General features: G+C 36.2%; 1 protein-coding gene across 5 annotated transcripts in view; it reads right to left on the bottom strand.

Annotated features, from left to right (window-relative positions):
- TUSC3 (tumor suppressor candidate 3) overlaps nt 1-14,473 on the bottom strand; it is a 203,275-nt gene that overhangs the window by 86,017 nt on the left and 102,785 nt on the right. For all 5 annotated transcript variants that reach the window (XR_012124008.1, XM_036997255.2, XM_036997242.2 and 2 more), the window contains exons 4-5: nt 12,437-12,577; nt 9,145-9,285 (exon numbers count right to left, since the gene is read on the bottom strand). Coding sequence is in view for 4 of the 5 variants with exons in the window: in XM_036997255.2 (XP_036853150.1) it covers nt 9,145-9,285; nt 12,437-12,577 (282 nt within the window). In the remaining variant the exon portion in view is untranslated. The remainder of the gene's footprint in view (nt 1-9,144; nt 9,286-12,436; nt 12,578-14,473) is intronic.

Below are 14,473 nucleotides of genomic sequence, written 5' to 3'. Positions count from 1 at the left end.
TGGGTACTAAAGAAGCTGATAGTGAAAGGGAAAAATTAAGTAATAAATGTACAGAAAAAGACTATCCTAAGTACATCTTTACATTTATTTTTATTGGAATACGGTTTATATACAATATATTGCTTTCAGATGAACTGAGTTATGATCAATTACATACATTATTAAATGCTCACCACTGTAAATGTAGCTACCGTTTGTCACCATAGAAAGATATTACAATATTATAAGCTATATTCCCTATGTATACTCTCATGTCTGTGACTAAATTATAATTTGAAGTCTGTACCTTGTTATCCCCTTCACCTATTTCACCCATACCTGCTCTCCTCCACCCAGGCATGATAACCAAGTGTCTGATCTCTGTGTTTTTAAGTCTGTTTGTGTTTTGTTCATTTGTTTTCTCAGATTCCATATGTACGTGAAACCATATGGTATTGCTGTTTCTCTGACTGACTTATTTCACTTAGCATAATACCTTCCAGATCCGTCCATTTTGTTGCAAATGGCAAGATTTCTTTCATTTCTATGCCTGAGAAATATTCCATTATATATAGAGTCCCATGTCTTCTTTATTCATTCACCTTCTGATGGACACTTAGGTTGCTTCCCTATCCTGGCTATAGTACATAATGTGGCAATTAACAGGAGTGCACATAGCTTTTTGAATTAATGTTTTAGTTTTCTTCAGGCAGATTCCCAGGAATAGAATTGCTGGGTCATGTGGTATTTCTATTTTTTGAGAAATATCCATATTGCTTTCCTATGTGCCTGCACCAATTTGCAATCCCACCAGCAGTGTACAAGGGTTCCCTTTTCTCCACTTCTTCTCCAAAACTTGTTATTTCTAGTACTGTTGATACTAGCCATTCTGATTGGTGTAAGATGATGTCTCATTGTGGCTTTGATTTGCATTTTCCTGCTGATTAGTGATGTTGAGCATCTTTTCAGGGGTCTGTTGGCCACATGTATGTCATCTTTGGAGAAATGTCTCTTTAGGTTCCCTGCCCATTTTTTGATCATATTATTTGTTTGCTGTTGAGTTGTATGAGTTCCTTATATATTTTGGATATTAGCCCCTTTTCAGATCTGTCATTTGCATATATTCTCCCATTTAGTAGGTTACCTTTCAGTTTTGTTGGTTATTTCCTTTGCAGTGCAGAAGCTTTTTAGTTTGATGTAGTCCCACTTGTTTATTTTTGCTTTTGTTTTCCTTGCCTGGGGAGACAGATCCAGAAAAAAAATCTCTAATGTTGATGTTCAAGAGCCTATGTTGACTTCTAGGAGTTTTATGGTTTCTGGTCTCGTAGTTAGCTCTTTGAGTTTATTGTTGTGTATGGTGTAAGACAGAGAGGTCCAGTTTCCCCAAGACTATTGATTGGAATGACTGTCTTTTACCCATTGTATATTCTTTCCTCCTTTGTCATATACTAACTGACCATATAGACATGGTTTTATTTCTGAGCGTCTGTTCTGATCCACTGGCCAAAGCAATCTTGAGAAAGAAGAAATCCAGTTTTTTTGTTCTTTCTCAAGACTGCTTTGGCTATTTGGGATCCTTTGTGGTTGTATACAAATTTTAGGGTTATTTGCTCCAGTTCTGTGGAAATGCCACTGGGATTTTGATGGGGATTACATTGAATCTGTACATTGCTTTGGCTGAATGGCCATTTTAACAACATTAATTCTTCCTATCCACAAGCATGTGAATGGAGCATTGGTCCATTTTCACTTACAGTGATTATTGATACATTTGTAGTTACTGTCATTTTGATAAATGTTTCCTGGGCATTTTGGTTTTCTTCAGTGTTATGTTTGGATTCCCTTCTCTTTGTTTTTTGTGTATCCATTATAGGGTTTTGTCTTGTGGTTACCATGGGTATTTAGAAGATATCCTACATATAAAACAATCTATAATAAGTTGTGGTAATGTAAGTTCAGCTGCATTCTAACACTTTATGTCCCTTCCTCCACATTTTACGTAGATGATGCCCTTACACCTTTTCACCTAGTGATCCCCTTAACTCATTTTTAGATGTAATGATTACACTATTTTAGTCTTTTAGACCTTCATACTAGCTTTTAAGTGGCTGATCTACTACTTCAGGTATATGTTTTGTTTTTACCGGTGAAATTTTTGCTTTTGTATTTTTCTTGCTTCTAGTTAGGGGTTTTCTTTTCCTCTTAAAAAAGACCCTTTACCATTTCTTGTAAGGTGGTTTAGTGTTAGAGAACTCTTTTAACTTATGTTTATCTATGAGGTTCTTTATCACCCTTCCCATTCTGAATGACACCCTTGCTGGGAAGAGTATTCTTGGTTGCGGAGGTTTTTACGTTCAGCACTTTGGATGTATCATGCCATTGCCTTCAGGACTGCAGAGTTTCTGCTGAAAATCAGCTGACAGCCTTATGGGGTTCCCCTTATAGATAACATGTTTCTCTAATCTCTTTCTGCTTTAAGATTCTTTGTCTTTGATCTTTGACATTTTCGTTACCATGTGCCTTGGTGTGGACCTCCGTGGGTTTATCTTGTTTGGGGCTCTTCCTGCTTCCTGGACCTGGATGTCTTTTTTGTTTCCTTAGGTTAAGGGAGTTCTTGGCTATTATTTCTTCAAACTTTTCTGCTCTTTTCTCTCACTCTTCTCCTTCTGGAACTCCCATATTGAGAATGTTTGGATATTTGATATTGTCCCAGAGCTGCTTTTCTTATCTCTCTTTATCCTATTTCTTCTGCTATTCCCTTTGAGTGCTTTCCACCACTTTGTCTTCCAGACTGCTAATCCATTCTTCTGCACCCTCTAATCTGTTGTTGATTCCCTTTAGTGTATTTTTCATCCCCAATGCATTGTTTTATATTTTCTGTCTGTTAATAGGGGTTTTCACTGAGTTCCTCCACTCTTCTGAAATCTGGTGAGCATCTTTATAATCATTAACTTAAACATTTTATCCATTAGTTTGACTCAGTTTCACTTAGTTTTTTTTCTTTAGCTTTGCCATGTTCTTTAATTAGAGGGATATTCCTCTGTCTCCTCATTTTGTTTAACTTTCTGTGCTTGATTCTATGAATTAGTAGAAAGTGCTACCTCTTCCCGTCTTGACGGGCCTTCTGTAGGGAAGATCCCCTGGGTAGAACTGTGTGTGCCTGGAAGATATTGAAGGATTACTGGAGGCCTGGTGTGCATGAGCCAAGGGTGTTGGTGTTAGCACTCTGAGGGCATGGTTGGAGGGGTGTGCAGAAAGGTAGTCCCCATTGCAGGGGTTCCTGAGTAGATACTGATGAGGTCCACACTGGCAGGGAGGAAGTGGGCATAGGCATGTTCCCAGGCACGCACAGCGAGTGACTCCATACCCATGATTTAGTTCCAGGCCCAGGTATGGCTCCAGAAAAGCCCCTCTTCTACAGATACTGGCTGTGTGTCCATGGTGCAGCAGCAGCTGAGGTGTGCTCTCCAGGGGTGGGCAGCAAAAAGCTCTGTACCTGCAGTGCAGCCCCAGGCCTAGGTACAGTCCGTGGAAAGCATCACCTCTGCAGCCACCAGTTCCATGCTAGCAGTGCAGCAGTCTCCCAGACACCCTCTGCAAGGGTGGGCACGACAGGCTTCACACCTGTGGTATAGTCCCACAGCCGGGAGACCCCCAAGAAAACCTCACACTCAAGGCCACTGGCTCACAGTCAGCTACAGTGCAGCAGTGGTTTGGCCCAAGGCAATGACTGGATCCAGGGAAGCCCCTCCTCCACAGCTCCTGAGTGTAGCCCACGGTGCTGCAGTGGTGAGGGTGCATGCTCCTGGGGTCAGCGGCGACAGACTCTGTGCCCTCAAGACAGCTGTGGCCTGACCTCACTCTCCAGCTGATGCTTCTGGGTGTAGGTGAGGATAGAAAGCTGCCTAGACCAAATGTGAAATTGGTCTGTGTCCTAAGCTGGCTTCCACATCACTCTCAATTTGAGGAAGGAGTGCAAAATATGGCACTCTCCAGACCTCTGACCCAGAGGTTTATTCAACTATATTTAGAAGAAAAAGGAGCTCATTTCATTTGGTTAGAAGTCAGATCTGCCTTGTAGTTTTGAATAGTCACAAGAAAGACATTCCTACTGATATACCACATTGATGCAGTTATCCTCAGTATGTAATTCCTTTCCATGAAGTTAAATCTTTAGTATTAAGAGGCTTTTCTTGGTGGCCAAAAGGACCATAAAGGTACTTCACATCTTTTTTCTTAAAAATGTAATATATAGATAGAATAACATGTAATGATAGTAGTGCTTCTGTGTATTATAAATTCCCTACAAATCATCTGTAGTGGTTACACTCATTTCAACACAAAGGAAAGTATCCTAAGAATCTGCAATTAAAAACATCAAAGATAAACATCACTTAAAAAATCTAGTAACCCAAACCTTATTATCGCAGTCAATCTCACTAGGATAAAAGCTGGTTTCTGCCTTATAACACTGATGATCTGCATCATAGGATGAATCACACACCTTAATTTTTCTTCTTTCTCCAATAAATTATAAAAGCTGTAGATTAATATATATTGTATCAGTAGGAATGTCTTTCTTGAGACTATTCAAAACTACAAGGCAGTTCTGACTTCTAACCAAATGAAATGAGCTCCTTTTTCTTCCAAAAATAGTTGAATAAACTTATGTAACATCCTATAGATACTCTTTGTGGCTTATTATTTTGTTCTCCTTACAAGAAAGAAGCAATTAATTACTGATAATATATTTTCCTGTGGAAAAAATGTTTGCACATGACCCTAAATAGTTTTTCCCATCAGACAATTAGTCATTTGGCCCTTTGAAGTTACATATGTTTATTGCAAACAGGTAATTTCTGTATATAGCTAAATGTGTACTTTTTGTTGGGGTTAGCAGTTACGGCAACAATATAATGAAAAGAGTATGTTTTTAGGTTACACTTTTGTGAATATATCTGTTAATTTCTTGTAATGAGGACAGGCAGTAGCCTCAGTAACTCAAAGAACATTTTCAAACTATTCATACATGGATAGGCATGCTTATATATTTTTTTCTCTGAATGTGGGTGCCTGAATCTTCTGCTTATTATAAAGTCACAATTAAGTAAGTCTCACTGTGAATAACCAGTACATGGAGTGAATGCTTAGCTTCTGCTCTCTGTGTCACTGCTAATCTTAATCTGCCTCAGTAGTGGTTATAAACGAGATTTTCATTTGGTTAGAAGTTTCTGTTTCTGGTTTTGGTATCAGGATTATGCTCGCCCCATACAATGAATTTGAAAGCATTCCTTCCTCTTCAGTTTTTTGGAATAGTTTGGAAAAAATATGTATTAACTCTTTTTTAAATGTTTGGTAGAATTCTGAGAAACCATATGGTCCTGGAGTTTTGTTTGTTAGGAAGTTTTTGATTATTTCTTCAATTTTATTACTAGTGTTGGGTCTGCCCAGCTTTTCTATTCTTGATTCAGTCTTGGAAGACTGTCATTTACTAGGAATGCATCCACTTCATCTACTTTGTCCACTTTGTTGGCATATAGTTTTTATTAGAATCTCATGTCTTTCTGTGGTGTTGGTTAATACTCCTCCTCTCTCACTTCTGATTTTAAGTTTTCTTTCTTTTTTGGTATGTCTAGCTAAAGGTTATCACTCATATTTTCAAAGAACCAGCACTTAGTTTCATTGATCTATTTGTTTTTCATCTCTATTGCATTTATTGCTCTGATCTTTATTATTAGTTCCTTCTACTAACTTTGGGCTTTGGTTTTTCTTTTTTAGTTCCTTTGGAGGTAAGGTTAGCTTTGAGATTTTTCTTATTTCTTGTGGTTAGGCTTGTATACTTATAAATGTCCTTATAACTCCCTTTGCTGCATACCAAAGAACTGAATGTTTGTGTGTCCTTTTTCTTGCCTCCAGGTATTTTTTAATATTTCCTCTTTGATATTTTCATTGACCCATTGTCAGTTTAGTAACATGTTGTTTACTCTCCAAGTATTTGTGTTTTTCTTAATTTTACTTGTAATTAATTTATAGTTTCATGCTGTTGTGGTCAGAAAAGATGCTTGATATGATTTAAGTCTTAAATTCAGTGAGACTTGTGGCCTAATGTGATGTATCATGGAGGACTTTCCAGGTGCACTGAAAAAAATGAGTATTCTGCTGTTTTTGGATGGAATGTCTGTATACATTTGTTAAGTCCTTCTGGTGTAATGTGTCATTCAAACTCAGTTTTCTTATTGACTTTCTGCCTGGATGATCTATTCATTGATGTAAGTGGTGTATTTAAGTCGTCTAGAATTACTGTATTGCAATGAATTTCCCCCTTTAATTATGTTAATATTTGCTTTATATATATTGGCACTCCTATGTTGGGTGCATAGGTATTTACAAGTGTTATATTCTCTTTCTCCTTACAAGTTTAATATTGGTTTATTGTATCTTTAGGTACATACAACAAAATACAAAAATTATAGTGTAGAGCTTGATGAATTATGACATGTGTATACACTAATGTAACCACAGCTCAGATCAAGATAGCAAACATTCTCACTCATTGTCTCCCTTTCACCTATTTCCTCAATCCCCCTCACCTATGGCAACCACGAGTATGTTCTCTCTGTTTATGAGTCTATTTCAGTTGTTCCTTTGTCCATGTTGTTTTAGAATCTACATATAAGTGAAATCATATGGTCTTTGTCTTTCTCTGAATTATTTCACTTAGCATACCTTCTATGTCCATCTACGGTACCACAAATGGCAAGACTTAATTCATTTTTATGGCTGAGTACATATATTCCAGAATATATATGTACCATGTTTTAATCCTTTTATCTGTTGATAGACATTTCTGTGTCTCCATATTTTGGCTATTTTAATTAATTCTGTGAAATACAAAGGAGTGCTTATTTTCTTTAGGGATTAATGGTTTTGTTTTCTTCAGGTAAATTCCCAGAAGTTGAATTGCTGGGTTCTATGGTATTCTTATTTTTGATTTTTTTAAAAAAAACTCCATACTACTTTCCATTGTGGCTGTACCAATCTGCAATCTCACCAGCAGTGTAAGGGCTTCCCTTTTCTCCACATACTCACCAACAATTTTTATTTTCATAAGGCATTCTGACCGGTGTGAGACAGTACATGATTTTGGCTTTGATTTGCATTTCCCTGGTGATTAGTGATGTTGAGCATCTTTTCATGTGTCTTTGGCCATGTGTGTGCCTTATTTGGAGAAATGTCTGTTCAGGTCCTCTGCCCATTTTATAAAAAGATTATTGAGTTTCTTTTGCCCAATACTTTGGATATTAGCCTCTTATCAGATACATGATTTACAAATATATCCTCCTATATGATAGGTTGCCTTTTTGCATTGCTGATGGTTTCCTTTGCTGTGCCGGAGCTTTTCATTTAGATGTAGTTTTGCTTGCTTACTTTTGCTTTTGTTTTCCTTGCCTGGGGAGACAGATGCAGAAAAAAATTAACACTGATGTTTAAGAGTTTACTGCCTGTTTTCTTCTTGGAGTTTTTTTGGTTGAAAGTCTTATAGTTAGTTCTTTAATCCATTTTGAGTCTGTGTATGGTATAAGACAGAGGTCCAGTTTCCCCAAAACCATTTATTGAAGAGACTGTCTTTTCCCCATTGTATATTCTTGCCTCCTTTGTCATATATTCATTGACCATATAGATATGGGTTTATTTCTGGACTTTCTAATCTGTTCCATTTATCTATGCATGTGCCTTCTCCCAGTACTATGCTGTTTTGATTACTGTAGCTTTGCAGTATAGTATAAAACCAGGTTGCATGCTATCACACAGTTTTGTTTTCTCTTAAGATTGTTTTAGCTCTTTGGTGTCTTCAGTGTTTCTCTCCAAATTTTACGGTTATTTGCTCCACTTCAGTGTAATATGGCTTTTTGACAGGGATTTTGATAGGTACTGTATTGGGCCACATTCTCTTCTTTTTTTTTCTGGAGATTACAATATTACTTTAACCCAATCAATCTAAAGTTGATACTGTACCCGTCATACACACACACAGTAAGCCCATCAACCCAGTGTTACAATATTTTGCCTTACACATGTCTTTTAAGAGAGGCAAAGAGAAAAATGCTCACCCCTTATGTATCAGGTAACTTTTAATTTTCTAGTAATAATTCAGGTTTATTTGCATGATACAGACAGGTTAGTATTTATAAGCCTATTTTTATACCAAAAAATTTAATTAAAAAAAATTCTTTTAGTAAAAATCCTTTCACTGAAATAATATAATGTTCATCTGGATTCTTCTAATAGTGTTCTACCTAGTTTTCCTGTGACCAGACTGAACCTTCTCAATTGATTGTACCTTGCTACCAAAGTGATTGTTCTAAAACATAAATTTGATCCTGTTTTTTCTCTTTTAATATTTAACTGGCTTCCCATTGTCAGAGATAAAATCTACACACCTCAGCACTGAACGCTGAAGACAGTTCAACTCTTTCCTCTCCAGCATCATGTCTCACTTCTTGTCTTGCTCCCATTTCTGAAGTCACAGAGAAATATGATTCTACGAATATCCTAGGTATTTTACATGTTGATTACTTGGTTTTAACTACTTTGAATTCTATTTATTCTTCAAAATTCAGCTTGCATCACACACTCTGGGAAGCATGTCATGACTTCTAACTCAAGGTTAGGTCCTTCCTACATATTCCCATAATACTCTGTGTTTACCTCCATCATAGCATGCAGAAAATTACACTGTATTTATCTGTGAATTACTTTGTGACCCTTCAGTGAATTTCTTACAGGCATGGTGTATGTCTTATCTTTAGGTTCCAGTACCTACCTATACCAGGCACATAGTAGAGACACAGAAACAGTTGAAAGAAAAAAAAAAAACAGCTCAATGAGTAAATTTTCAAAATGCTTTAGTTTATAAGAGACTCCAAGCTACTCATTATTATTCATTCTTACTATATTTTTAAATGTGTTCAACATATATTATTCAGCACTTGCAATATGCTAGGTATGCAGGGACATTACATTTTGGAAGGAAAAAGAGTACAGTCTAGAATGACAGTGAACTTAGTTACTTCTTATTCAGACTTGATTGCCATTATAGTAATACTCTGATATTATACAGTTGTGCTATTACTTAGGGGAAAAAGGTACAATATGGTAACATACCAGAGATACCATAGCCCAACCAGTCTTGTTATAGATGAATTCCAAGTTGTTCCTTCTTAAGTAGAGCAAACCACCAACGAGTGACACTAACAGGGCCAAAGCAATGGTGCCAGAGTAGTTGGGTGGTCTGAAGACTCGAATCTGCAAAAATGTAATGAAGATTTTCAAAGTGAGAGAAAAACACTAAACTTTTTTCTCTTGACCACCTCTAGTGCTTCCAGTTTTCAACACAAAGAATTCAGAAAGGTGCTCCCTATTTTTAAGTCAAAAAAATATGCCTTAAAACATCATGCATGAATATGTAAAAAGACTTGCTTTAGGTGAATATAGTTAAACATATGCAAACATTATTCAACCCAGAGTTGCTGTGTTTCGCTCACAGAACACAGGATGATCTAGTAAAGGGTAGGGGCGAGATGAGGATGCAGTATTTATATTACTCCAAATTGGGACATTTTAAAGACTTTAACAGTTTTACTGAGATATCCCTTACTCAAAATGTACACATCCCTGATTTTTATTGTATCTGCAGATATGTGCAACCACCACCAAGTCTGTAGCAGAACATCTGAGCCACATCAACAGAAAACCCTTTTATTACCCTTTTACTCCCCTCCCCCTGCAGTCCTTAGCAACGACTGATGTACTTTCTGTCTCTACAGATTTCCCTGTTTCTGGACTTTCATATATGATGTGGTCTTCTGTAACTGTCTTCTTTCATTTAGTATAATGTTTTCAAGATTCATTCTTGTAGCATATGTCAGCGCTTCACTCCTTTTTATGGCTGAATATTCCATTGTACGGATATACTACAATTTGTTAACCTCCAATGCCCAAAAACTGATAATGGATGGTTTCTACCTCATGGTTATTATGAATAATGCCACTATTCACATTCTTGTACAAGTTTCTGCAGAGGCATACATTTTCATTTATCTTGGAACTGCTTGGTCATATGGTCATGCTATGTTTAATGGTTTGAGGAATTGCCAGGCTGTTTTCCAAAGTAGCTATGCCATTTTACATTCTCAATTTCTCCACTTTCTTGCCAGTACATTTTCATACTTGCTGATTCCAGCCTTCCTAGTGAGTGTGAAGTGGTATCTTTTCAAAACTACAATAAGATCTATCTTTTCATGTGCTATTTTCCTTGCAGAAATGGACATTCAGATGAGATGTTTTGCTCCTTACACACACACATTAACTACATACAAACCCCTTATCAGAAAAATCATTTGCAAATATTTTCCCCCATTCTGTGGGCTTCTTCACATTCTTAATATACCTGTTTAAGTATAAAGGCTATTTTAAAAGTATGAACTCATGTTTACAAAGTACAAAGAGATCTTGGTTCCAGTAACATTCCCCATTATAAAAAAGTTAGTCATCTCTCCTTGGAGCCTTGGTTTTCTGAGTGCTGGCAGGGTAGATACAAGATGAGCCTGGAATATGTTGTTACATCAGGAAAGTAAATGCCTAAAAGAACGTGATAGAGATGTCACATGGATACAGAAGCCAGCAAGACGGAGCTCACCAGGAAATATAGAAGGAGACCTACCAGTCAGATCTGGATCTGGAAAAATTTCAGCACCAAAATATTTAAGTGTAATAACTTATAAACCATGGGAGAATAAAATCACTTCATAAGTTCCTACCAGTGACTCACTGGTTGGTAGGCGGGGAGGACTCTCGCTTACAGTAGAATGCTGACAGCCAACCAGGAATATGGAGGGAGCACTGGAACGATCATCATCATTTTGTAACCATCCTGCAAACTCTGGTTCAGGCAAGAAATCACCACTAGATTTCGACGAGGAATAGAATAATATTCTACAAATAGAATATTAAGTGTCTCTATGCAAACAGGCACCTTACTAATTACCAAGGAGAGAAGGGTAAAAACAAAAGGAGAGTAGCTGTACAATGGAGAAATGGAAAATACCTGACCACATGTTAAAAAATCAACATCAGCGAGGGATAGACATCATATACCTGTGAGTGTGATTACAACTGTGGTCAAGATTGCATCAAGTAGAATCCAATCATAAATAAGTATCCGGCAAATAAGGATAATTCTATTTAAAGAGCAGAGATTCAAAATGTCAATGTCTTTAAAGGACAAAGATATACTAGGAAAATTCCAGATGAAAAGATGCTACAAAAAAAAAAAAGAAACCCTGACAACGAAATGGAATTCCTGACCTCAGACTGGATCTTATCCTGGAGGCAAGAAAATAACCCAACTGTCTTAGGAAATGCAGCTCACCCTCAGAAAAAAATTATGCGTGGAAACACAGGGTAGGGGAGTGGAGAAGAGATAACAATGCAAAAGGGGTAAAATATTAAGAAAAGAGGTTTGCTAAAGGTTTACGTTGGTACTATTTTCATGTGTAAAACTTTTTAAAGGTTGAAATTATTTTCAAATAAATGGTACCAAAGTGTATCAACTAAGCTTAAATGATCAGTAGGTTAAAATAATTTCTGAAAGTTACTAAGTTTTACTTTTTAAATACTATTACCCTTTGTAGTTTTTACCAACTGAGTAATACATTGCATAGCTGAACATTAGGAAGGAAGTTTAGTATCATGTTATATAACACGGTGAGATTAGGGGACAATGTAACCATAACCCTTCACATAGACATAACCTGCCTCTGGTTCATTTACTTGCTAAATAAACTGTCCACTATCTATACTTACATTGTGCTTTAAAATAAAATTCTAGATCATACTATCCTATTTTACCACTCATTACACTATGATCTTTGTCCATGCTACAGTACATTTATTCAAGATATTTTTTCCGCTGAATGCTAATTTTTAAACAAAATCCCATGCCTAAATACTTGAATCACCCCAATTATATCTTTAGGTTAAATTCCTAGAAGTGGAATTGTTAAAGACATTCATTGCACATACTGTTAGAATACTGATACCAACTTATAGTCCCAAGAATAGTAATTGTAAGTAGGTATTTTCTTACATGAAGCCTTCAAATTTAACCCATTACTGTTTGCCCAAATTATACATCTTGCTTTTTAATAGAATTTCTTTGATTACTAATACCACTGAACAGTACTTTGTACCTAACTCATGGACCTCTTAGTGGTTCATTATTCTAAAAAACATTTAAATTCACCTAACTCAAAGTACAGCTTATAGCTATCAGTTTCTATGTAAATGTTCTATAGAGACATCAAAAACAATGTCTCTTTTTATCCCGTGGCCTTATTATACTGCTCTAACAAACCAAACAAGTCTGTAAGTAAAACTGTGGAGAATAAAAACCTACATGGACATCTGTTCTGTCAGCAATCCACTTGGCTAGTTGTTCAGCTGCAAACCCAATTCGTTGAAGGTCAAAGGTGTCAGCTCTCTTGGGTCTGCCTTTTGGAGGAAAATGCATGAATGTGGGAGCAGAGTTCATATTCAGCTGTAAAACATGAGATAACAAAAATAGATCATTGGTACATATAAATAGCTGGGAAATTATACTTACTAACATTTTATGGTTTCTTCATACTTTCAGAAAGATAAAACTTGTTAATCTGGCTAGATTTTCTGAGCCTTCACATTTAATATACTATTTCACTTCTTAAGGACTTAAAATAAATGTAGACTTTTTAAAAATGATGATGACTATAATAGAGGCTAACATTTTTGCTCTAATCAACTCAAACAACTGTTTAAAAACTGTTTTACCTCTAGAAAATAACTATTTCAAACGTGCACTGAATAGAACACAGTAATCTAACTGGTTTTATTAACAATATAATAAATTTGCATTGAGCAAACTGCAAAAAATACATAAATTTTTGCTGCTCAGCAAGCAATTAGGAAAAATGTCTCAAATGGAAGACCAGGAGATTTTAGACCTTGACTTGCAATATCTTTCACAATTTTCCAGGAAAGAAAATGAAAAGCAAAACTAAATAACATGTACTGTAGATCACAGTTTACGTTAAGGAAAGATACAGCAGTGCAATTAAATTACATGCTATGGACATTTAGTAATGTTGTTTAACTTAGAGGAAACTGTTCTTACATGCTTCCCTGACGGATGCACAAGAGACAGCTACAGCCAACAGGTAAATACAACATTATAAGGAAGGAAGTCCCTCTCCCTACTACCATCCTAGGACTCTAAAGTTTAAAAGAACAAAACATATGATTCAAAGCCCTCATCTTAATTACAATGTACAAGTTCTTCACATCTACACAGAGTAGGGTACAACAGAGAAATGATTTCTAATCCAGAACTGCTTCCAACATACCCATAATCATTAACAGGGTTGGCCTGTTGTAACATGGAAATCATGTATAATTCAAGTGAACTTCCCACCAGGTCCCCCCCATTTGTTATTAATTTTATCTTCACAAAGCACAGGACAACATCAGTTTAGAAACAGTGCTTCAACAAAATGTAAGCATGAGAAAGATTTTAATAGTTCTTGAGGAAAGCAAAATGTGTACTTTCCTATTTTTGGAGAGTTTAATTTCCCATAAAATTCATTAACTGCTAGGCATTTTTGCATTTTAAAATAAAAACTCTTACTGTGAAGCCAGAGGCCAGGTTTCAGCAAATATAAAGCAGTTTTATATGCAGAATTATGCTGATTCTTTCCAATTAAAAACAAATTTGGCTTCAAATGCCAAACTTTACAAAAAGTTGTGTCTAAAGCATACACAAGAATTCAATGATTACATCTGACAATATAATCTGTATGGCAGAGGGGACTCAGTCATAGCGTGATCTGATGAGCTCTAAGGCCAATTCTCCTAAGATTCTGTAACCTGTAAGTTACAGTAACTAAGAGTTGGTTCTAACAGTACTATAATTTTCCTTCATAAGGGTATTTGAAATTACAGACATCCCCAACTTACAATGGTTCAACTTAGGATTTTTTTTTAATTTTATAATGGTGCAAAAACAATACACATCAAGTAAAAACCGTATTTCAAATTTTCAATTTTGGCTTTTTCCCAGGCTAGTGACATGAGGAAGGATGCTCTCTTGTGATGCTGGCTGGCAGCTATGCACTCATGAGGTAAGCGACTTAAAACCATTCTGTGCCCATACAACCTGTTTTTCACTTTCAGTTACAGTGCAGTTGACCATTGAACAACAGTTTGAATTTCCTGTGCAGTAGTTTTTCAATAAAAATACTGGAAAATTTTTTGCAGAATTGCAACAGTTTGGAAAAACATTTTCTTTTCCCTAACTTACTTTATTACAAGAATACAGTAACAACACGTGTTAGCCCTTTATGTTAGTGGTAAGACTTCCAGTCAATCGTAGGCTATTGAAATTTGGGGAAGTCAAAACTTA

Source organism: Manis javanica, chromosome 12 (assembly GCF_040802235.1).
Source record: "Manis javanica isolate MJ-LG chromosome 12, MJ_LKY, whole genome shotgun sequence".
Lineage (NCBI taxonomy): Eukaryota > Metazoa > Chordata > Mammalia > Pholidota > Manidae > Manis > Manis javanica.
This window is presented reverse-complemented; position numbering and strand designations above follow the sequence as displayed.